Here is a 24,920-nt window from a genome sequence, read left to right on the forward strand (position 1 = left end):
AGCTACTCTCGGATAGGTCTCGGACTCATCCGCCAGGGTAATTATTCATTTTTGGATATATATAATCGATTTTTAATGTATGAAAAATGGCATTCCAATAGCCCGCGACTTTTAAAACTCATAGTAGTCTCACCTTAAGGTAATATGTGTTAATTTCAATAATTTATACATAAAAAATCCATGGTTGATCAGTACAAACAATAATATAAATTGCAAAAAAGTCGCTCTCCATCGTGAGGCCTAGTGTCTCAAGAATGTGATGTGGTGGGGTATTTCTGGAATTTGCACACACAGTTCCGATATTATTCAGTCGTGTTTTGGTGTTGTAATGAGTTGACTAACCGGGACGAGTGTCGAGTTGTTATTTGTGTGGTGATTTGGCTTTGCTTCAGGACTGAAAATTATTTAACATCTTTCTGATAATAAAATCCATAGAAGCAGAAGTAACTAATTCTGATATCTTATATATCGAAATCGTAATAACAGACAAGCGTGTCTACATAGGGAACTCATAGAACTTACATTTGTCTGTTATTAAGGTGTCGATATGGATTTTCATTGATTGATCACAACATCTATAAGCATAATAGTTATGAAGGTATGCAGGGTGTTTTTGAACTACTAATAAACCGCGCGTCTAGTGATTTGAGTCCCCTGAACACAGGAAAAATGCGAAATAGTATATTTCGTTACGAGTGCGGAAAAGAGTTTTTCATCACGCTGTGACGAAAAGTGAAAAGTGAACAATTTCCGCCACATTGTGATGAAAAATATTGTTCGTCACTCGTGAAAAAATGTTTTTTAGCTCGTGGGATTATATCACTCGCCTTCGGCGCGTGATATAAACCTCCCACTCGCCAAAAAACATTTTTTTGCACTCGTTACGAAATATACTATTTTGGCTCGTAGGAGGTTTATAGCACGAGCCGAAGGCGAGTCAAAGAACACTTTTCCCAGGAGTATCGAACGATATTTTTCATCACCATGTGTGGAAAAGGGACGTTTTAGGGACGCGAAGCGTGCCTAAAAAGTTTGGAATACCGCTTCGCGTCCCTAAAACGTCCCTTTTCGCACAGCGTGATAAAATAGTTATTTTCATCACAAGGTCCACAAAGTATTTTCTGACGAATGTGGCTTTGTATATATAACCACATTCGTCAGAAAATACTTTTGGACCGTGTGATGAATGCAATTTTTCGTCAGAAGGCCCGTAAACCGCGATCAAACCGAGCGAAGCGAGGTTAGAATCGCGGTTTACCGGGTCTTCTCACGAAATAGTATATTTCAGCACATGTGGGGCAATATCGTCTTTAACGTGTGTGGGGTTTACAGCATGAGCCGAAGGCGAGTGATGTAACCACACACGTTAAGGACGAAATTTCCCAACAAGTACTGAACAAAATATTATGTCACGAAGCCTGAAACCGGCTGAATTAGACACGAGACGCGAAGCGTCGAGTGTGTAATCCAGCCGGTTTCAGGCATGAGTGGCGTAAATAGTATATTTCGTAACGAGTGCAAAAATTTTTTCACGAGTAACGAACAATATTTTTCATCACAATGTGGCGGAAATTGGACTTTTAGGCACGCGGAGCGTGCGGAAAAGTTCACTTTTCGTCACAGCGTGATGAAAAAATTATTAAATCAATTCGCGATTACCACGTAGATGTGGGAGACACCAAGTGGTCTGTAAACTAACTACTCTTGGGCGGCAACCAATGAGATCCCTCGGAGGGAACCAATGATGGAGCTCAACCAATGAGATCACTGGATTCTCTTTAATCTCATTGGTTGCCGCCCAAGAGTAGTTAGTGAAGAGACCACTAGATGGCTCCCACATCTACATTGCGTTCGCGAATAGTTTTTCCTATTTATTAAAGATGAAAGAAACGTGAAGTTGTTTTATATCTATATATCTCGAAACTGCCTGATCGCTAATCCTCAGTTGACCTGATTGGTCAATGACTCATGTGAAGTAGTCGCTGCAAAAAATCCCCGGTATTGTCAAATTCTTCAAATGTCCAAAAATTTTTTATGTCGCGCCGTGCAATAAGTCGAGTTTATCGCACGCTGCGCTTCGCGCAGCCTTCTCAACATTCGACTTCTGCATGACTTGACATAAAATATTATAGAGCACTCGGTAATAAATTTCGTTTTCAACGAATGTGCGTACAGACCGCGCCTTCGGCTTGGCCTGTAAACTACACATTCGTTGAAAACGAAATTTGTGCCCTTGTACTCTAATGTACTATTCTGCGTCATATTTTTCTTNAAATAGTATATTTCGTAACGAGTGCAAAAATTTTTTCACGAGTAACGAACAATATTTTTCATCACAATGTGGCGGAAATTGGACTTTTAGGCACGCGGAGCGTGCGGAAAAGTTCACTTTTCGTCACAGCGTGATGAAAAAATTATTAAATCAATTCGCGATTACCACGTAGATGTGGGAGACACCAAGTGGTCTGTAAACTAACTACTCTTGGGCGGCAACCAATGAGATCCCTCGGAGGGAACCAATGATGGAGCTCAACCAATGAGATCACTGGATTCTCTTTAATCTCATTGGTTGCCGCCCAAGAGTAGTTAGTGAAGAGACCACTAGATGGCTCCCACATCTACATTGCGTTCGCGAATAGTTTTTCCTATTTATTAAAGATGAAAGAAACGTGAAGTTGTTTTATATCTATATATCTCGAAACTGCCTGATCGCTAATCCTCAGTTGACCTGATTGGTCAATGACTCATGTGAAGTAGTCGCTGCAAAAAATCCCCGGTATTGTCAAATTCTTCAAATGTCCAAAAATTTTTTATGTCGCGCCGTGCAATAAGTCGAGTTTATCGCACGCTGCGCTTCGCGCAGCCTTCTCAACATTCGACTTCTGCATGACTTGACATAAAATATTATAGAGCACTCGGTAATAAATTTCGTTTTCAACGAATGTGCGTACAGACCGCGCCTTCGGCTTGGCCTGTAAACTACACATTCGTTGAAAACGAAATTTGTGCCCTTGTACTCTAATGTACTATTCTGCGTCATATTTTTCTTTTTTTTTATGTGTGAAGTTTATCTTTATAGCAAAACATCTAAATTGCCTAATTGTTGATCATGAGAAAAAAAACAGTATTTCTAAATTTTTTTCACTCACAAATTATTCCTCACTTCCCAAATTTTAATTTTTTCATATTTATCATATGCAAAAATCATCATTCTTCGGTTTTCCAAATAATTCGAGAAAAATTTTTGAAGATTTACGGTTATCTAGAAAATTGTGAAATTTTCCGAAGAATTCAAGAACTTTTTTCAGTTTTCTAGAAAATCAATTTATAACCCTCCCCTCATTTTTCAACCATTACAGATCTTAATCAGATTATTTTAAAACGTAAAAAAAAGGAATTAATCGAAGATTAAAAATTATTCATTGATGCTTCACTCTTCCTTCTCTTAATTCTCTTTAAGTCATTATCAATATTTATAAAACATCTATGAGTATATGAAGTTTAATAAATTCGATTTTTTCATTTTCACAACAAAAAGATAAGCGCGCGCACAGTTCTAGTAAATTATTAATGTTTAATGACCACCAATTGGGAGCATGTACTATGCCGCGACAGAGCGGCTAGAAAGGGGAGTAGAGGAGGTGACAACAGCGCATCGGCTGGTGAAGAGAGGCTTGTGACAATGCTCTAAAGATACGACATTGGCAATGTTATTTGGAAATATTTATTGGCAACGTTGGGGTCACTAGATGCCCAGATTTGTCGACAAATTGGCGATGTCCGACTAGATTTGAGATGGCACTGGCAAAAATTATTTTCTGGGTGATAAAGGGCTCAATACATAACATAATCTGGCATAACATGATTTTTGGAGATTCAAGAAATCATATCGCTCAATCACATGAAAACTTACCCTCTATCATCTAGGGACATTGTCAATACCATATCTACCTTGTGACTACCCTTTCTTCATAACCCGATGCGCTGTTGTGACCTTCTCTACTCCCCTCTCTACTCATTCTGTGGCGGCAAAATGCGCGCTTCCAATTGGACGTTATTAAACATTAATAATTTTAAAACTGTTGAATTGATCATTTTTTCGCATTTTTCCTGTATTCAGGGGACTAAAATTTATCATTGGACGCGAGGTTTATTAGTAGTTCAAAAACACCTTGTATATCCTCAGAGATTTCCCAACTATTTGGACACAATTAAATGGTGATATTTTGCTGGTTGGAGATAGCGGAGGAAACGGTTCGTCAAAAAAGTTTAGTCACGTTGTTTTAGGGTTGTTGGTGTTGTTTAGATTCTTCTCGTTGGGGGCCGATGCACCGCCACGTCTTCGACGTGATTCCTGGGTTAAAAGCGAAGAGCGATTGCTTTCACAAATTAGCAATTGTGTTGTGGAGGAGAGTAATTGACTCATCTTAACACAGACAAGTCTTCTGGTCAATTTTGGGTTCTTTCACTTTTATACATATCATTGCATAATAATCTATACATCAACAATACTTTGAAAAAATTTCCGAAATTTTGAATTTTTATGTCAAATGGAGGAGGTATTCTATCACATTATCCATTTTTCTTCTCCAGTAATTTTTTTTTAGTTTCAAAGAGTTGACAACGTTAAATTCCTTCGTAAATAATTACATTTATAAAGGAACAAAAAGGGATAACTAAAAAAAATGTTCTGAATTCATTAGATGATGGCTTAAAAAATTTGTTTGGATGTCGTTTTGACCGAGTTTGAAGATGCAGGCGATAGCAATAATCGTTATTTTAATTTATTTGAAAATTGGCAAAAGTTTTGTATTTTTGGAAAATCTGAATTCCGGGGATATCTTTGAATATCATGCTTCAGATTGAATTTTTGTACGCATTTTTAATATTCCAGTTGAGAGGCATTAAAAAAACAACAGGAAAAAAAATTTTCTAGAAATTTTCTGAACAAAAAAAACCTCTGACGCCTGGACTAGTAAGCAAACTGAATTTTTCTTCAGATTTTAATTAATTGTTTTCAACTTAAGGGGAGACTACTGTAAGTTTTAAAAGTCGTGGGTTATTGGAGTGAGACTTTTCATACGTTGAAGATCGATTATATAGATCTGAAAATGAATAATTAGTGCAAAAATAATTTTTTTTTATTGTTCGTTTGTCCGAAAACGCTTAAAATGCCAAAAACAGTCCAGGGCATCCAATTTTTGAGCTACGAATGGTTTTTCTTCAAAATTTTCGGAAAAATATGTGGAATAACAATTACGAGCTAGTTTTTTTAAAATTCACCTGTTAAATGGCTAAATTTGCTTTTTTGGTATTTTTTTACACAAATAGTGAATTTTTTTATATGAAAAAAAAAAAAAATCAGCTGTGTAGGAGTCGAATTCCAAAAAACTGGCTCGTAATTATTGTTCCACACATTTTTCCGAAAATTTTGAAAAAAAAAATCTTTTGTAGCTAAAAAATTAGAGACCCTGGATTGTTTTTAGCATTTTAAGCGTTTTCGGGCAAACGAACAATAAACAAAAATTTTTTTTTGCACTAATTATTCGTTTTCAGATCTATATAATCGATCTTCAACATATAAAAAGTCTCACTCCAATAACCCACGACTTTTAAAACTCATAGTAGTCTTCCCTTAAAAAAACAACAGAAATAAAAAAATTTCTCTAGGAATTTTCTGAACAAAAAAAACCTCTAACGCCTGAACTAGTAAGGAAACTGAATTTTTCTTCAGAGTTTATTTAATTGTTTTCAACTGAAGGTGATTCATAATTGTACTATTTTCATTCCATTTTCATTTTGCACAGTGGCGCTTTGTGTACAGATCGGTGCCGTGTACAGTTCTGACTCGGCGGATGTATCCCCCAACTTAAACAGGAAGTTATTTGAAGCTATTTGCGACTACTGACATAATATGTTGTTTCATAATGTCCCCATTAGGGAATTATTCCCCATTTGATGTGATCATCGTCTAAGTTATCATCGGTATCGATTATCGCTACATTTTCAAACACCTGATTCCCAGTTCCTAGAATGACAATCGACGGACAAAACTCTGTGAAGAGGCCAAGACTGAAAGAAAGTCGGTCGACCCCCTTTCCTATGCCGCCATGCGAATTGTTGTCCTACTTTCACATAATGCATCCACTCATATATTCCATATCACTCATATCTTGTCGGAACAGCTCTAGAGCAAAATCCCCTGTCCTCAGATCACAATCAAGACTTCGAAAATTAAAAATTCTGAATCCTCCAAATTCCTTCCACTCTCATATCCTAATGTATCTCGACTGCTTACCTCTGGACAATCACCTGTGAACAGCACCTCAGGTGATTGTCCAGAGCCGGAGAGCGGTTCTGAATTACTCAGGTAGAGGGGACGAAAGAAATAGAAGGGAACGAGTCAACGAAACATCAATATTCAAAGTGAAGAGAAAAGAGACAGTTGTCTATCCCCAACGAATCTCTTCTTTATTTCATTCATCGATTTCATTCCATTGAGTGACATTTTTATTTCATTACAAATGGTTTTCATTTTTTACACAAAATTATTGCCATATATTTTCACAGAAATACATAAATTAAATTATTCATTGAATTAAAATTGAAATATAAATTGTTGAATAGGAGGATTTATATGTGATATAATCCACGTGCAGTGAATTTTCAAGTGTTCAGTCCTTGTGAGTTCAGTAATAGCAGACGGTTTCAGTGATTCGAAATCGGCGATCATTAAGCAACTTCTTGATAGATAAGATTGCGGAGGAATTTGAGGAAAAATCGATATCTTTTTTTGAAAAACTGCAGTCCAGAGTATTTGTTGGAGATCGGCGGCTGCCGATATGGGGTTTATCATAGTTTTGCACGTGATATTCTTCGCAATGTGCGGGGTCACTTCGACGGAACCACTTCTGTCGAGGAACACGTACAAAGGGCTCAAGGGTATCGTACCAAGTGCAGAAATATCGACGACAGGACTCAGGCGAGCCGTTTACTATCATGATCAGGCTGTGGCTGTCATCGATGTGAATGGCAGGAATGAAATTCAAAATTGCGATATCATTGAGGTTTAGTAAGTGAGAAAAATTTGGGGGATTTTTCCGGATTTTTAAAAAATTTCTCTTTAATTCAAGTTTTTTTTACGTGCCACGGACGAAAAAATTGAATAGAAAAACCTATCGAATTCGTTAGAAAATTCTATTGAATTTCTATTCAACTGATCTATTAGTTTTTGGCCGATTCTATTGAAATGTTCAATAGAAAATATTCAGTAGAAAAAGTCAATAGAATTCAATTTTTCTATGTAACTTATTCTATTGAGATATTTTCTATAGAATTTCCTCGGTTCAAATTTTCTAAGTTTTTTCGTTTGATTTTCTTGATGAGAAGAAAAGAAAAATAGAATGAAAAAAACTTAGAAAATTTGAGTCGAGCAAATTCTATAAAAAATATATGAAAAGAATAAGTTATATAGAAAAATCGAATTCTAAGAAGATGAAAAGAACAAAAAGAATTTTAAAAAGAAAATTCTCTAAGGATTTTAAAAATATTCTGATGATTTGATTTCATATTTAAGGTAATATTTAAGGTAATATTTAAGTTTATTAATCTGAAAGTGATCATCGAGAAAGGGAAATTTTCAAAAGTCCGGGGCAGCCCCCTTCGATGGTAAATCGTAGGTTGAATTTTGAGTCGGTGAAATTAAGGAATTTATTGGAATTCAATTGACGTGTGAAAAAAACCAATGGAACACCTAATGCATTCTACAGAAATTCTATTTTTGTTTTTCATTGATTTTTCTTCAGAATTATGCAATTTAACCATTAATTTCTTCAGAGGAAATCGTATCAATTGACTTTGCACAAAAATTCCATTGATTTCTATCGAACTTTCTATTAGTTTTTAGCCGATTCTATTGACAAATTCCGCTACTTATCTGTGCTGTTTTTTCGATAGAAATGTTGAACGGAAAATTTTTTATAGAAAAAATCAATAGAATTAGATTTTTCTACACAATTTATTCTATTGAAATATTTTCTGTAGAATTTCCTTGGCTCAAATTTTCTCAAGATTTTTGTTTGATTTTCTTAATAAAAAGAAAAGAAAAATAGAATGAAAAAAAACATAGAAATATTGAGCCGAGGAAAGTCTATAGAAAATATCTCCATAAAATAAGTCGTATAGAAAAATCGAATTTTATTGACTTTTTCTATACAATCGGCCAAAAAATAATAGAAAGTTCAATAGAAATCTTATAAAATTGTCTACCGAATTCGCTAGGTTTTTCTATTAATTTTTTTTTCGTGCGTGAAATTCAGCATGTGTTGATTTCCATCTCAAGTGGTTTTGTGATTAAAAAAAATTGTTTTAAATGTTTGTGAGATAATAAAAATACAGAATAATCATCTATCATTTGAATTCAGGATGAATTCTCAAGGGAAAAGCAACTAATTGTTTCAGTGAACCAGAGGAACAAATGGAAGTACTGGCAAATCTCTCTGACATAGCGCGTCCCACTGAGGTATCATTCAGCGACATGACGGGTTTGATGTATCGATGTCAAACAGTAGATCGCATGAAGGATGATATCTCCGGAGATAAGAACCAAGCAAAGAGTTCTGTAGACCCTGTGAATGTATTCAGTGGCAATCCCTTCTATTTATTGTTTGGAATAGTACCAGGTTAGAAGTGTTATTTGTATCGATACATGTACGAAAGAATTTCATAGAAAAGCCTAGTGAATTTTTTTTCAATACAACAAATGTTCAACCGACAATATTCTATAGAAAACATTAGTCTATTGAGAATAGACTGGTCTGTAGAAAATTCCTCGGCTCAAATTTTCAAAGTTGTTTATCTCATTTTATCAATGAGAAGAGAATAAAAATAGAGCGAAAAAACATGGAAAAGTCATGTCGAAGAATTTCTATAGAAAATGTCTCATTAGAAAGAGTTGTATAGAAAATTCGAATTCTACTCATTTTTTCTATAAAATAGTTTCTGTTGGAATTCTTCAATAGAATCAGCTAAGAATTAATAAAATAGCGAATTCGCCAGGAGATTCTATAAAATTTCTGCAGCTTATCTGCGCATTTTTTTAAAATAGAAATGTTCAATCAAAAATATTCAAGAATAAAAATGGAGCTGTGATTTTTCTATAGAAATTCCTTGGCTCAAATTTTCAAAGTTGTTTATCTCTTTTTATTAATGAGAAGAGAATACAAATAGAGCGAAAAAATGTGGAAAAGCCATGTCGAGGAATTCCTATAGAAAATGTCTCATTCTACTCATTTTTTCTATAAAATAGTTTCTATTAGAATTCTTCAATAGAATCAGCTGAGAATTAATAAAATAGCGAATCCGCCAGGAGATTCTATCAAATTTCTGCAGCTTATCTGCGCATTTTTTTTTTAATAGAAATGTTCAATCAAAAATCTTCATGAATAAAAATTGGGCTGTGATTTTTCTATAGAAATTCCTTGGCTAAAATTTTCAAAGTTGTTTATTTCATTTTATTAATGAGAAGAGAATAAAAATAGAACGAAAAAATGTGGAAAAGTCATGTCGAGGAATTCCTGTAGAACATGACTCATTAGAAACAGTTGTATAAAAAATTCGAATTCTACTCATTTTTTCTATAAAATAGTTTCTATTAGAATTCTTCAATAGAATCAGCTGAGAATTAATAAAATAGCGAATCCGCCAGGAGATTCTATTAAATTTCTGCAGCTTATCTGCACATTTTTTTTTAAATGTTCAATCAAAAATATTCAAGAATAAAAATTGGGCTGTGATTTTTCTATAGAAACTCCTTGGCTGAAATTTGCAAAGTTGTTTATCTCATTTTATTGATGAGACGAGAATAAAAATAGAGTGGAAAAAACTTGGAAAAGTCATGTCGAGGAATTCCTATAGAAAATGTCTCATTACAAACAGTTATATAGAAAATTGGAATTCTACTCATTTTTTCTATGAACCAGTTTCTATTAGAATTCTTCAATAGAATCGGCTGACAGTTAATAAAATAGCGAATTCGGTAGAACATTCTATTAAATTTCTATTGAATTTTGTCAGTTTTCGACCGATTCTACTGTCAAATTCAACAGCTTATCTGAGCATTTTTGTCAATAAAAATGTTCAATCGAAAATATTCTAGAGGAAAATTAGTCTATTGAGACATTTCCTATAGAAAATTACTCGGCTCAAATTTGCAAAGTTGTTTATCTGATTTTATTGATGAGACGAGAATAAAAAGAGAGTGGAAAAAACTTGGAAAAGTCATATCGAGGAATTCCTATAAAAAATGTCTCATTAGAAAAAGACAATAAAAAACCATTGTATAGGAAAGGGAATTCTACTGATGTTTTTTTATAAAATAGTTTCTATTAGAATTCGTCAATAGAATCGGCAGAAAATGAATGGAATTTTCCATCGAATTCTCTAGGTTTCTTCTTCTTTTCGTTATAGTTATACCCTCACTCAAAGATAGGGAATTTTTTCGTGTGTGTACTGCTGTGTTTCAATCGGATCTGATTCGTTACGTATGAGAGTTAATTCATAATTTTTTTCAGGCACCAAATGGTGTGGCACAGGAGATATAGCACAAGATTATCAAGATTTGGGACCCAATTCTGCGGTAGACAGGTGAGTCAGGCGTGAAGAAATTCCATGGAAAAGCTATCGAATTCGCTAGAAAATTCTATTGAACTTTCTATTAGCTTTTGGCAGATTATAGTGAAATATACAACGGAAAATATTCAATACAAAAAGTCAATAACTTATTCTCTATTCTCAGATATTTTCTATACAATTTCCTCGGCTCAAGTTTTCTAAGTTTTTTAAATTCTATTCTTCTTTTTTTCTCATCAGGAGAATCAAATGAAAAAACTTTGAGCCATGGAAATTCTGTAAAAAATATCTCAATAGAATTTTTATTGAACTGTTCTATTAGTTTTTGGCCGATTCTATTAAAATGTTCAATAGAAAATATTCTGTAGAAAAAGTCAATAGAATTCAATTTTTCTGTATAACTTATTCTATTGAGATATTTCCTATAGAATTTCTTCGGCTCAAATTTTCCAAGTTTTTTCGCTTGATTTTCTTGATGCGAAGAAGAGAAAAATAGAATGAAAAAAAAATTAGAAAATTTGAGTTGAGTAAATTCTATAGAAAATGTATAAAAAGAATAAGTTATATAGAAAAATCGAATTCTGTTGACTTTTTCTATTGAACATGTCAATAGAATCAGCCAAAAACTAATAGAAATTCAAGAGAATTTTCTAACGAATTCGACAGGTTTTTCTATTAAATTTTTTCGTGCATGTGATTAGTCCAAATGGAAGGGAAAGTTAAAGGAAACGACTTGAAAATCATTGAAGTGTGTGATTTATTCGAAAGAGGTTGAGTGTTTCATCGAACTGTGAAATAAGTTCCACAAACGACAGATTTATTCACTCAACTGTAATATTTTACAACTTTTTTGACAAATAGTAAACATAAACGATGGATTTTTGGAAGAAAAATTCCATTAGAGGATTGAAATTTTGACCATTAGTATCAAATGAGAGACGAGTGAGTTTTAAATCCATCGTTCTTGCTCGAGTGAACAAGAAGGTTGCACTTGTATTCAAGTTCTGTCGATTCTGAAATAATTTCTTTCCAATTAATACATTACAGATGCTGCAGAACTCACGACCTGTGTCCTGTCAAAGTTCGTGCCCATCGAACTCGATACAATATCACTAATTCCTCAGCGTACAGCAAGTAAGAGATTATATCTCCAAAAACTATAAATTATAGGCGAAAAAACTCATAGAAATGCCTAGCACATTAGCTGAAAAAATGTATTAAAAAATTACAGTTTTTCTGTGCATTTTTTTCAATAGAAACCATTTCAAATCAATTCTAAAGAAATTTCCTGGTTTGGTTTCTCGAAATTTTTTTGCTTCAACTTATTTAATGACACAAATTCATGTTGATTCATATTGATTTAGCTTTTATCAAGTTTTCGAGGAATATCTCCGAATTTAAGGGAGATAGCGAACTTTTTGTAATGACCTTTTTTATGGAGCGAATTGAGAGCTATAAAAAAGATCGTAACCAAAATTGCACTATCTGCCTTAGATTCCTAGATATTCATCGAAAACTGGTCGATAGTCAAAATCGACTAGAACCGTTTTACCGTTTTCACTGAAATGTAGTGAATAACAAAACAATAGAATAATATTTGTATGGGAAGATGAAAATCTACAGATTTGTTCTTTAAATCATTTGTCATTAAATTTTCTCTATTGAAAACGGCGCAGAAAAGCTGTGACATTCATCAATAAAAGCAGAAATACTAATACAATTTTTCAACGAAATCAAATAGAATTTTTTAGCGAACATCTTTGATTTTTTTTCATCCGGGAAGAATTTAGGAATAATTACATAAATTAATCATCAAACGATTTCATTTCATTGTACTTTTACAGATCCCATTGTGATTGCGACCACGCTTTCTACAATTGTCTCAAGAGCGTTGGCACCTCAACAGCGAACATCATGGGAAAAATTTATTTTAATATCGTCAAGGTGGGATGCGTAGAGGACTTGCCAAAGAGCGTGAATTTGAAGTTGTCTACCAACCAAATGCGAAGGTTCGCGTCGGCAAAATTGTCTTTCTAATCGAATAGAAATAAAACATAAAGAAATATTTCTTTGTCTTCGTAACTACCATTCAACAGTCAATAGTTTCATATGGATTCCACAGCAAGAGAGAAATCCAAAGATTCCAGGTAATTTTTCAACGTCTCACTCACTCGCAAGGACGGATGATTGTAAAGATTACCTGTTGGAGGACAAACAAAATTGTAAATAACACACTGAGAAAAAAGTTGACACTGAGAGAAATTGTTTTTCTCAAATCGACACTTTCTAATAAAACAATAGTATTTCATTCTTATTTTTAAAAGAAAAGTATTTCAGAGTTTCCGAATAAACAAAGGTATCTCAGAATTCCCTATAAAATCAATTTATTGGAAATTTCCGGGACAAACTCGTCTAACTCAAACGAAATCAGAAAGAAATTATTTCGTGAACGCTGATTAAATAGTGTTTAACCGAATTAGTCGACATATTGTGAATTTATAATGTGTTAAGAGATTCCTGCCAGAGAATTAATAAAATGAATGAGAGGGACGAGTGGAGTGATCGCAGCAAGGATTCAACGGGAGAACTGAGTGGATAGATCATCAATCCAGAATTCATCAATAGGAAAATTGAAATCATCTCCTGAAACGAGTGTAGTGGAGTTTTGGAACGGACATTTATGGAACTCTATGACTCAGAATAAAAATACGGATACAGGGAAAAGAAATTGAGAGTGAGAGTAGCCAGGACTTATGTGCATAACTACGCCGCATAGGATCAGAATAATTCGAAGGTATCTGTTTTGACATCTTGATCGGTGCATGCTACATGGAATTAATTCTCCAACACTTACGTTTTCATGCTTTTGACAGCTGCATGAATTTAAGTTGTATGGGAGTATCGTGAAGTTTGAGGAATGGGAATAAAATGAAAGGATTGCTGAATTCTCTGGGAATTATACATATTAAATGAGCACCACTTGCACAGTATTTAATCAGAGTTACTGAGATAAGTATTTTTTATTTCGTCTGAGTTACATGAGTTTTCCCCGGAAAATAAATGAGTTTTATAGGGAATTCTGATATACCCTTGATTTATTAGGAAGTGTCGAAATGTGAAAATACCGTACCTATCAACCACAAAGTTTCTTTCCTAACAGAAACATGTGGATGTGACAATAATTTATTGAGAACATTCAGTAGGCCACATCCTCCAGAACCTATGTTCGATGTAAGAATCGAATCCGCTACAACTCCCGATCCCTCTGAAGCTAAATTCGCTAGTAATCTCACAATAGCAATGACCTCGTTCGCATCGCTCTCGGAATCCTCCCCCTCCTCTCGCTTCACAATAGTCCCAAGATACGAGAGAATCGGGATGACAAGAGTAGAAAGATGATTTCTACAAGCAAATGTCGATGACAGTAACGCCAGAAGCCAGAGTATGTCAGATGACATGTGATTCTCGTTCGGCAGACGTTCCACTATGATCTGTGTCACCTGAATAAAGTCTGATTCCCTGGAGAGAGAACGATTATTTTGTCATGATAATCCTCTTCCACTCGTTCGATATAAAAGTCATGATACGCGGGGAAAAAAGTTGGGCAAAAATGCAGGCGGCTGTGTTTTCGATACAGCTCTAATTGTACGTGGATGCGTCCATGGTCTTTCCTTCTGTCTCGAATTTCCTAGAAACTCCTTGAATTCTCTCGAATGTTCTGGAAACTCATTGAATTCCCTCGAATTTGCTAGAAACTCCTAAAATTTCCTCGAAATTTCTAGAAACTCCTTGAATTTTCTCGAAATTTCAAGAAACTTCTCGAATTACCTCGAAATGTCTACAATATTCTAGAATTCCGATAGATGGCACTGCACATAAGGACTGTTCCCCCAAAATGACACCCCATATTGAAACCATAGGCGTATCCACGTCAAAAATTTCGCGGAGAAAAATGTTGGAAAAAAATTACTGAACAAGTCAAGTATTGTGGAAGAGGGCGAGACGAATAATGAATTTTTCTTCGTTGGCCCGAGGAAATTTATTAAATGTGAGGATAATTTGTGCTGAAACTGCCAAATTTACCCCGCATTCCAACAAAAATTATTCCAGTGAACGTGAACGATTGCTCAATATTGCGTATAATTTTTCTGTAACGTAGAATGACTTTTTACCGAACGCGTTTGGTAAAATTTCACTTCGATTCGTCCCCATGATCTTCAGATGGGCGCAAGAAAAAATACCCTACAGGTATGGGGAATTTTACGGTACAGGAGGATAATTTTTGCATCCATAGATGTGTTTTTTGCTTTCGAATGGAAGTCATGTGATCGGTCGATTTTTCGATTCTCTAATTTTGCTTGGAAATAACTTAGAATGTCATGAAACGTCGAAATATGATGTTTTGAGAGAATGTTTTGGGAATGTGTGTACGTCCGTATGCGCGGACAAAATTCTGAGATTTTTTAAATAAATTTTCACAGAAAAAGGACTAAAGTGATAGATAAAAACAGGCATCCCCATCAATATTAAAATTCTGTAATATGCAAGAATTTGACCTTTACATTAATGAAGGTTTAAAATATGTTGATCTAATTTTTCAAATAATATAATATCAATAATCGAGTTTTTTCGAATAATGATGTATTTAAAATTTGTTAATATGAAACTGTAAATTTACCACTAAGTGAATAATTCAAATTTCTTAAAAGGGGATTTTTGATTACACAAATAATCATCAATCTTCCTACCTCAATTATTGATTGATAAAATAGTTAAAAATTTGAATATTTAAATTGATGACAGTTAAGTACTCAAAAAATTTAAAAGTGATATAAACTAATTGATGGCTACCATATTTAACAGTAATTAAATATTACAAATTTGGCTATCCCTGGATAAAAATCTGAAATTTTGAGATACAGCGATTCCGAAAAATTTTTCTTTTCTCAATATCTCGAAAACTACTGCATCAAATGACCTTTTTTGGCGTCAAAATATTCTTTATGATAATATCTATCGAATCGAATAATATCTATCAAATTAATGTGAACACCATGACGCTTGAAAAAACTGAGATAGGAAGTTGAAATTTGCTAGGATGCTAGCTCTTACTATATTACAGGCTGGGATATTAGATGGGTTAAATGGAATGGGTAGTTTTAAAGATATTCAATTTTTTGTATAAAACTAAATTGTTCAATATCTCAAAAATTATTCATCCCATTTTTTTTTTTTTTTTCAAAATACGCGGCTAGTTCTTACAAAATATATCGATACCTTAATAACAGACGTGCGTAAATTCTATTAAGGTGTCGATATATACCCGTTCCTACAAACTTTATGAGATATTGGCGTTTTTCTATTTTTCTTTTTTGAAAGTTCCTCGCTTTTCAATATTTCGCAGAAGTTCTTCTTTTTATCCAACTTTTCTCACCGTGGAATTGGTCGCTGCCAATTTTTCCTCAACTTTTTTTCTCCCTGTAAGCAACGTCATACCTCGCAACCCCTCGAGAAGAATTTCCGAATAAATAGAACTTAAGAGCATAAGCAATTGATGAAATTATTGTGGTGTGGCAGGATTTCAATAATGAACACAGGCGGTTGAGACAGCCTAAATTGTGGAGTACCTCGAGGACTTTCTTCGAGTCGCTGTTACAGAGATTTCCGATGGTCCAGGCACTTGCTTCCTTAGAATTTAAACATGTGCAAATAAATACAAAGATGACAGTGAGAGATCATATGAAGATGGTGTGGTAAATCATAACAGATTGTATCCAAAACCATTTAGTTCGAAACAGGGATGGCCATCAATCTTCCGATTCTTCAATATTGAAGTAGCTCTACCCTTACGGTAAATTCAAAGATTATTGAAAACTGCAAAACAATTGTAGAAAACTCGATTAGATTCGCGATTCTAATTTTTTTCTCAATTTAGTTATCGTTTTGGTTTTTCAAAGAAGAAATGTTTAAAAATCAGGATTTAACCCGGTGTCCTATGTGAAAATCAACATTTCCATTGTAATCTAAGATTAAAATCTGATTTTTTTTTCATTAGATGTGAAAAGATCAAGAATTTTTTTTATACGTCATGAAAAATAATCCACCGTTTTGCAAACAAGTTTTAGTATTTATTTATAAGAGGGAAATGTTTGAAAAAATATCAATATTTTGCCAAATTTAATTTAGATAATACTGATTGAGTATGAATTTTTTCAAATTTTTTCCATGCAATTTAGTTGAAAAATTTAAAAATGAAAGGTAGAGCTACTTTAATAGTTATTTTCATCACAAGGTCCACAAAGTATTTTCTGACGAATGTGGCTTTGTAGGCCGAGCCGAAGGCGAGGCCTATAATCACATTCGTCAGAAAATACTTTTGGACCGTATGATGAATGCAATTTTTCGTCAGAAGGCCCGTAAACCGCGATCAAACCGAGCGCAGCGAGGTTAGAATCGTGGTTTACCGGGTCTTCTCACGAAAAAGAATTTTCCGACGTATATTGGTTAAGGTTTAACTATACTCGTCGAAATTAAAAAATAGTAAAATAATTGATCATCTAAATTTCCAATTGATGAATTAAATATTTCATAATATGGAACTGTCAATTTTTTGTTATGTAAATAATACTAAATTTCTTAAAAAGGATCTTCGATTGCCCAGATAATCGTCAATTTTCCTAACTAAATTACTAATTAATAAAATAATTCGGAATTTGAATATTGAATTGACTAGCGAATAGATTAATTTATCTTATTTAATTTAATTTAATTTTCTTTCCATTTGCGTCTTCATAATTAGATTAATTTAATTTAGAACACTGTCATGAAGAGGAATTATATTCAAGATCAATCAAAAGTGGATTTTTTATGATCAATTTTACGATTGGCTAGAAAATGGAGAAAATTTGTTTTTCTTCATTTCTGTTGGTGGAAACATGGAATCGCTGTTTGTTCTTCGAATATGGGCGGAATATAAATGTTTTGGAATTTTATGATCTAATTTTTACGAGAAGAAATGAAAAAACACAAAAAAACGTAGGCAGGAAGAACTTGAAAAAAAAACATTTTTCAATGTCTCCGGAAAGTTTTAAAATCGATATATTTATTCGAATAATGGAAGAATACCTATCAATTGGATTTCTATCCTCGTCTTTTGATAGAATGAAGAGAATAAATGACGGAAATTGAGAGTTGGAGATTCAAAATTTTATCGGATTATATAATAATTCCTCTCAATGAAATCAGATCATGAAAAGTTAAATTTTTCGTTTTAATGATGTGATTCCATTGAGAGGAAATGAGCAAAGTGCAGGGAGAGATGATCAGCAAGAAAATAAAAGAAAACGATTTTTTATTTTTCTGAAAAATTTAAAAACTGATTTTTTTTTAAATGACGAAAAAATATCAATATGTTCCCTTTCTATGATCTAATTCCAATGGAAGAAACTGAAAAAAAGAACAGAGATACGTGATCAGCAAGAAAATAAAAGAAAACGATTTTTTATTTTTCTGAAAAATTTAAAAACTGATTTTTTTTTAAATGACGAAAAAATATCAATATGTTCCCTTTCTATGATCTAATTCCAATGGAAGAAACTGAAAAAAAGAACAGAGATACGTGATCAGCAAGAAAATAAAAATTTCGATTTTTCAATGTCTCCAGAAAGTTTTTAAATTGATACATTTTTTGAAATAATAATGAAAGAATACCCATCGATTCAATTTCTACCTTCATATTTTGATAGAATACATAAAAAAATAGGAAAGAATAAAAATCGGAGATGAAAAATTTTATCGGATTAATATAATGTAATGATTACTTTAATAATTAAAAATTCAACAGTGATATTAACGAACATCATATTCATATTTAATATCGAATATCAATATTCATAATTATAATTTAAGAATATGGCTATCCCTGGTTCGGAGAACCAATTTTCGATAGAAAAGAGTTCTTGACAGTTTCTCTTTATTGCCATATAATTCGTACTTTATCCACAATTTTTTTCTCCGCGTGTGAATTTCGTTTAAAGAAAACATGTTTTGGAATTTCCTCATGAAGTTACTGATTAGAGAGAAAACATATTTTTTAAAATGTCAGAAAACTATTTCTTTTGTTCCGTTCTATTAAGTTTTGCCACGAAATTTTTTATTTGCCAATTACATCGAGTCCTTACCAAAAGGGGATTACTGCGACTCTCCAATTGCGTTACCAGATATGGCCCAATATTCTTGCACAATGCAGTAGAATGTTTTCTACCACCAAGCGCGATATTACAACAGCAGTGCAATGCCAACAATTGTATCTCTGGATTCGAGCTTGATAAATCACGAACTAATGCTGATAGAATTTGCTCGATCGACATGAATCCATTGATGTTATCTTCGCCCTTGAAATTGACAAGAAGTCGAACTATTTGTCTTGATCGAAAATGAAAAGAACACATGCATGAAACTTATAAAAGAAAAACCTAGGAAAATCCATTCAATTCAATTTAATTAAGTAAATGTCATTACTAAAGAAGGTGAAACGAAACGTATGAAGCACAGTCAAGGCTTTATATAAGATACCTTAGGGACAGTAGGAGAGTGGAATTTCGGGAATCGGTACACCCACACTACGCGCGCTCGTAGAGAAGAAAATTACCAACGAATTTTTTGTTTGCTCACGAGGGAATTTCGGTTTAATATTTTCACCGTCCCCAAATCATTTTTGTTAATGCATTTTGGAGGAAAACGGAGTACTTAATCAAAAATCGGGCTCCGTAGTTGAGTTCCCCGGAATGTTCTCTTTATTCCGGATACAAATATTCATTTTTTCGAATCGTTTTTCATGTAGTTTCGTCCAAACACAGATACCTCGCTCGTTGCGCCCGAATTCTACGGAATTTTCATTTTTACTGAATGGATATGGATAACTAATCAGTTTATACGAGTTTAATGTTTTGAATTCGTATAGTCCGCGTTCTCTTTTCTCTCTAAACATAACCCCGCGTGATAGAATGGCAGCTGATGTTGAGGGACTTGAGAATAATCACTTCTGGACCGCTGAAGTACAAATTATTTAAAGTCCGTAAATTAATTGAATTTTAATTAGGCTTTATTCTATCAAGATAATTCTGCGTCATCATTTTAATAATTATAGCGTCGAAAAAAAGAGATGACCCTTGGGATCGTTTAACCCTTCTGATTAATTCACTTGACTCTCACGTTTGAACTTTTGACCCTTACGGTCATTTGACCCTTATGATTAATTCGTTCGTCCCTCCCGTTTGACCCTCAACTCCGTTTGATCCTTATAATCACTCTTTTCCCGTTGAAAAATGATCGAGGCCATAGGTATCTTATAAGAAGCCCACGGAACTAAACATTCGGGAGGCGATGAAAGTGCCGAGAGTGGGGGGTAGGTCTCGAGCGCTCGGAGTTCGGGGTATCTTATAAAGAGGTATCTTATATGAGGCCTCGACTTTGAGAATTTTTATACGAAATATAAAAAGCCTTGGTTTTCGAAATTTCGATAACCAGACTTTAACATCACCTGTAAGGATGCAATAAAAACAAAATGCCTCAAGAATTGAATGCGATTGGATTTAGAACGCTAACTCCTTTAGTTTTTGTGAAATCCTCAAAAAATGAAGTGATCACGGATTAACGCCCTTTTTCCTCTACAGTCCATCCGCTTAAGTTATATTTTTTTCTATATTTTTTGGGATCGTAGAATTCAAATTTATTTGTTGACCAACGCTCAAGTGATGCATTCATAAAGTTATTAACAATTGAATTGTTCTCTGCACCAATGAGTTGTACAACAGAAAAGTTTCAATGAAAAATGTTTGTGGTGTCAAAACGAATCCATTCCCGTTTCATTTATTCTGATATCTCAATTAACAAATGAGATAGAGCAATTGTTTACAATTTCTAAGGGCCTAGAAATATCGTAAATTTCCTCATGAATTGAATGCAACAGGCTCTTCTAGCTCTTCTAGTTTTCGGGAAATCCATAAAAAACGAAGCCATCACGGATTCACTAGACATAGCGAATTCGCTAGAAAATTCTGTTGAAATTCTATAGGAATTCTATGAGGTTTCTATAGGATTTCTATTGGAATTCTATTGAAATATTCTATTTGTTTTTTGCGCCGATTCTATTGGATATTCGAAAAAAAAAGAAAAAGTCAATAAAAAAAAATAAAGTCAATAGATTTCAAATTTCTGTTTGAATTTTTCTCATGAGATTTTTTCTATAAGAATGCTTGGGCCTCGATTTTCTGAATTTTTTCCACTCGGATTCTGCAATGCAAAACGAAACAAAATCCAGCAGAAAAAACTTGGACAATTTGTGCCCAATAATTCTAATAGAAAAAATCTAAGAGAAAAATTCAAACAGAAATTCGAAATCTATTGACTGTTTCTTATTGAATATCCCATAGAATCAGTGCAAAAAACAAATAGAATTTATCAATAGAATTCCAATAGAAATACTATAGAAACCCCATAGAATTCCTATAGAATTCCAACAGAATTTTTTAGCGAATTCGCTAGGTTTTCTATTGAATTTTTTCATGCGTGTTGTCACCCTTTTTGCTCTGCGGGCAATAGTAAGCGTGGAAAATAGAAAAATAGAGAAATTTCTAAAATAAGAACTTCTACTTAATCCAATGCGTCATTTCTCTGAATATCCACGATTAGATCGTCTTTGTTACCTGCAACAGAGCTACTTCCAATTGTTTATAATCCTCCACTGACAACGTCTTTCTTTTGAGATCCTTTCCTTTTTGCACGAGAAACTTTCCTGACCAATCACATTGGCCTTTACAGTTGTCATTTAACTGCACTCCCAACGCTGTACGACGGAGTTTATTGAACTCTCGATTTCGATGATGTTTCCTCTCGTTTTCAGCTGCTTTACGCAGACCACGACGAATTATTTCCACTGCGCTTTCATCGTTGTTAGCAGTATCTCCAGTGCATCCAAGTGAATCCATTTTATCTTTTTTTGATGAATTTATTAATTAAATAAATATTTGGTTTCTATTTATTCCTGAAGTTTTAACTGATATTTTTCAAAACGTTAAATTTTTACATTATTAAGTAACGGTTGAGCACTAGGAGACAATTACAATAACAATGGGAATAATTTTATTTTGTTTATAAATAAACTGTTAGTCTAATTAGGATAAATAATTGAGGAAATTTTAATTGTTATTTTTTGGAATTTAAATTTTTCAAATTATCATGTAACATTTGAACGCAAGGGAATAATCACAACAATTTGAATAATTTTAAATTGTTTATAAAAGAATTGTTAGTCTAATTAGTACCAATAATGGAGGAATTTATTCCGTTAATCTTTTGAGTGTTTTTTCGTTATTATACTGGTGGCTAAATCAATTTTTTGGAGGGAATCACTGATCCTTAACCTCTCGAGTGCGCTCGAGTGACAGAATGTTGTACAACACACGTGGAAAGGTGGGGGTTGGCCCGAGTACTTGAAGCCTGACGTCACAATTCTCCAATATCAATCGCCACTTCAATTCTTCTCGTTGAGTTTGTGTCATTGCCTGTAGAGTCGTAATAAAATGATATTGAAATTGAAATCATACTGAACATTTCATTTTGTTAATTTTTATTTTACAAATTGACTTGAAACCTACACGTATGAAAAAATCGTATAGAAATTTTCTATACGCATTGCGTGTAGAAATTCTATAGGATTTCCGTATGACATTAGGATTTTTCTATACGAATCATTTCTATACATAAATTTTGACCTAAATCGAGGGGCTGGTCACTTAGGAAATCACTGGACACGGAGGAAAAAATTTAATAGAAAAACCTAATCGAATTCGTTAGAAAATTCTATTGAATTTCTATTGAACTGTTCTATTAGTTTTTGAACGATTCTATTGACATGTTCAATAGAAAATATTCAGTAGAAAAAGTCAGTAGAATTAAATTTTTCTATACAACTTATTCTATTGAGATATTTCCTATAGAATTTCCTCGGCTCAAATTTTCTAAGTTTTTTCGTTTGATTTTCTTAATGAGAAGAAAATAAAAATAGAATGAAGAAAACAGAAAATTTGAGTCGAGCAAATTCTATAGAAAATATATGAAAAGAATAAGTTATATAGAAAAATCGAATTCTGTTGATTTTTTCTATTAAATGTTTTCTACTGAACATGTCAATGGAAATCAGCCAAAAAATAATAGAAAGTTTGATAGAAATTCAATAGAATTTTCTAAGGAATTCAATCGGGTTTTCTATTAAATTTTTTCACGCGTGGACCACTTAACTGGAAATCAAGTAATAAATCATAAAGAAATCAGGTAATTTCCGAAATCATTAGAAAACATCGATGAGTGTAAAATCGAAATTGATCAATTTTTGTTACGGTATCAGTGCGTTTGAAATCATCCAATCCCGAAATGTGACGCTATGAAATTTTTGACATCCTTACGTATGGTAACGTCATGTAGAAAACTGCAATTATCGACAGATGCCCCACTCTGGTCCCGAAATCATGATTTCTCCATTGATTTCTTGAAATCAAGAAATCATTAGAATCTACGTGAAATCATGGAAATCACAAAAAATCAAAACAAATCATGATTTCCAATGCTGATTGAGAAATCACCAAAATCATTTGAGAAATCACAGAAATCAACAGGAAATCACAGGAAATCATCTGATTCTGGAAATCACTGGGTCACTCGATTGCGGAGTGACCAGCCGCTCTACCTAAATTTTTGTTTTCAAACGAAAGATGTCTAAACGCTCCAGAGAAAAACGTAGAGAAATGTCGCGACTCCATACGAAATTTTTCTATACATGCAATGGGTCGTATAGGATAAATCCTATAGAAAGAATTTGTATAAAAAATATCCGTATAGTAGAAATAGCGGAATATCATATACGAAATTCCTATAGAAATTCTATAGGCAATCCGTATAGAAAATTTATATACGATTTCTTCAGACGTGTAGTAGTGAAGTGGTGAAGTATTGGACGCAACAAGTTGATTCTTGACATCACGATAAATAGAAATCGTGATTAATAAAAATTAATTACTGTTGATTTTGGAAAATTCAATTCCACATCTAGTTGAAAATGTAATTATCTCCATAATGATTTCTCTTGGGAAAAAAATCAAAAAACAACTTTTACTGTAAATTTTTTGAGCTGCAAAAAAGGATTTTGATATTTTCTTCTAAAATTAACTGGTTTCGAGATAAATGCATGATTAATAGAAATTAATTGCATTTGATTTTGGTAAATTCGACTCTTCACATCGGTTTGAAAATCTAATCATCTTCATAATGAATATTCAAGAGACAGCGCCAGAAAACATTAATTACTGGGAATGTTTTCAGATATGAATAAGTTGTTTTGATGTTTTCTCTTAAAATCATTCACTTCTTTATCACATAAAAATGGCAAATGACTACATACCACTGTTTTGAAAATTGAGATACCTAGCTGTCACTTCCCATGAGGAGTTAGTGTTTTGTTATCCACCATGGAAAATGACAGCTAATAGATAATTTGCTACAGCGACTCAGATATTTGTAATTTGCACTTTTTTTAACTCATTCTGAATTTCCATTAAAAACGCTTTTTGAAAAAGTTCAGAAATTTTCTACTTTTTTAAAAATAATTCTATCATAATTTTTGGGAATTTCTACATGATGTACCCACTCAATTGACAATTTAGATTCGAAAGATAGTACACCCGGGCCTTAATATCAGATAGATTGGAAGATAAATCAATAATTGAGGAAGATAAAAGCCTAAAAAATCAAAATTAATGGATAGCCAGTAGAACTTGTTAAATTTTACTACTTCATTATTAAATTATTTAAATAAATTAGTACATGATGGAATTGACCTTGAACTCGTCGACAGAACAAGCCAGGGCTTGTTCAGCTGGCGCTCCAGTGAGTCGGCATCCGATTAGATATCCCGTTTCGTCCTTCAGGTTGACTCTCAGATAAAAATTGTGGACATTCGTTGGTGCACGCCTGCCGTTGCCACAGGGACATTCCAAGTTCATACAGGAGTCTTGAGTGTCAGGGACAGTGCGTTTACACAGTGCACTGTAATTACAAAAACATAATGCAGTTACACAACCCACAAACTAAGAATCATGAAGACTCCTCAATCTTCAATTATTAAAGACAAACAGAGGGAAACTTGACCATTCTCAATTAAGGGAGAGTCACACCGCTTTTTTCAATAACTTCAAGAATTTTTTTTTCATTGATGATCATGTTATTTTATTTTATAT

General features: G+C 33.3%; 3 protein-coding genes across 8 annotated transcripts in view; 1 reads left to right on the forward strand and 2 right to left on the reverse strand.

Annotated features, from left to right (window-relative positions):
- On the forward strand, positions 1-12,688 carry LOC107043851 (phospholipase A2 phaiodactylipin). 4 transcript variants are annotated; one of them, XM_015265529.2, is made up of 6 exons: positions 1-37; positions 6,808-7,072; positions 8,461-8,681; positions 10,572-10,644; positions 11,677-11,763; positions 12,474-12,688. In XM_015265529.2, the coding sequence occupies exons 2-6, from the start codon at positions 6,843-6,845 to the stop codon at positions 12,664-12,666; spliced, it is 804 nt and encodes a 267-aa protein (XP_015121015.1). In that variant the 5' UTR covers positions 1-37; positions 6,808-6,842; the 3' UTR covers positions 12,667-12,688. The 4 variants fall into 4 exon arrangements, with proteins under 4 accessions (XP_015121015.1, XP_015121002.1, XP_015121006.1 ...); XM_015265516.2 differs by lacking the exon at positions 1-37 and adding an exon at positions 329-443 and having other exon boundaries at positions 6,628-7,072; XM_015265520.2 differs by lacking the exon at positions 1-37 and adding an exon at positions 329-443 and having other exon boundaries at positions 6,752-7,072.
- LOC107043836 (importin subunit alpha-9) lies at positions 12,414-22,043 on the reverse strand. 3 transcript variants are annotated; one of them, XM_015265494.2, is made up of 6 exons: positions 21,954-22,043; positions 21,336-21,622; positions 18,810-19,022; positions 16,126-16,316; positions 13,760-14,148; positions 12,414-12,829 (listed from the first exon to the last, which is right to left on the reverse strand). In XM_015265494.2, exons 2-6 carry the CDS (start codon positions 21,615-21,617, stop codon positions 12,735-12,737), a joined length of 1,170 nt encoding a protein of 389 aa, XP_015120980.1. In that variant the 5' UTR covers positions 21,618-21,622; positions 21,954-22,043; the 3' UTR covers positions 12,414-12,734. The 3 variants fall into 3 exon arrangements, with proteins under 3 accessions (XP_015120980.1, XP_015120975.1, XP_015120988.1); XM_015265489.2 differs by having other exon boundaries at positions 21,336-22,004; XM_015265502.2 differs by lacking the exon at positions 18,810-19,022 and having other exon boundaries at positions 21,336-22,003.
- Positions 22,005-24,920, reverse strand: part of LOC107043831 (meiosis-specific with OB domain-containing protein) — an 8,725-nt gene continuing 5,809 nt past the window's right edge. Inside the window, exons 5-6 of the mRNA XM_015265485.1 lie at positions 24,522-24,729; positions 22,005-22,193 (exon numbers count right to left, since the gene is read on the reverse strand). Coding sequence (XP_015120971.1) covers positions 22,038-22,193; positions 24,522-24,729 — 364 coding nt within the window. The 3' untranslated portion in view covers positions 22,005-22,037. The remainder of the gene's footprint in view (positions 22,194-24,521; positions 24,730-24,920) is intronic.

The sequence above is a fragment of the Diachasma alloeum genome, unplaced genomic scaffold, assembly GCF_001412515.2.
Source record: "Diachasma alloeum isolate Michigan unplaced genomic scaffold, Dall2.0 Dall_scaffold_00180, whole genome shotgun sequence".
Lineage (NCBI taxonomy): Eukaryota > Metazoa > Arthropoda > Insecta > Hymenoptera > Braconidae > Diachasma > Diachasma alloeum.

Excerpts from the sequence above, each read along its gene's own strand:
- LOC107043851 (XM_015265529.2), top strand. The coding sequence starts at position 6,843 with ATGGGGTTTATCATAGTTTTGCACGTGATATTCTTCGCAATGTGCGGG. Across the intron at positions 7,073-8,460 it reads TGCGATATCATTGAGGTTTA|TGAACCAGAGGAACAAATGG; the intron begins GTAAGTGAGAAA and ends TAATTGTTTCAG. Across the intron at positions 10,645-11,676 it reads CCCAATTCTGCGGTAGACAG|ATGCTGCAGAACTCACGACC; the intron begins GTGAGTCAGGCG and ends AATACATTACAG.
- LOC107043836 (XM_015265494.2), bottom strand. The coding sequence starts at position 21,617 with ATGGATTCACTTGGATGCACTGGAGATACTGCTAACAACGATGAAAGC. Across the intron at positions 19,023-21,335 it reads TGGAAGTAGCTCTGTTGCAG|GGCGAAGATAACATCAATGG; the intron begins GTAACAAAGACG and ends GTCAATTTCAAG. Across the intron at positions 12,830-13,759 it reads AGAAACTTTGTGGTTGATAG|GTAATCTTTACAATCATCCG; the intron begins GTACGGTATTTT and ends GTCCTCCAACAG.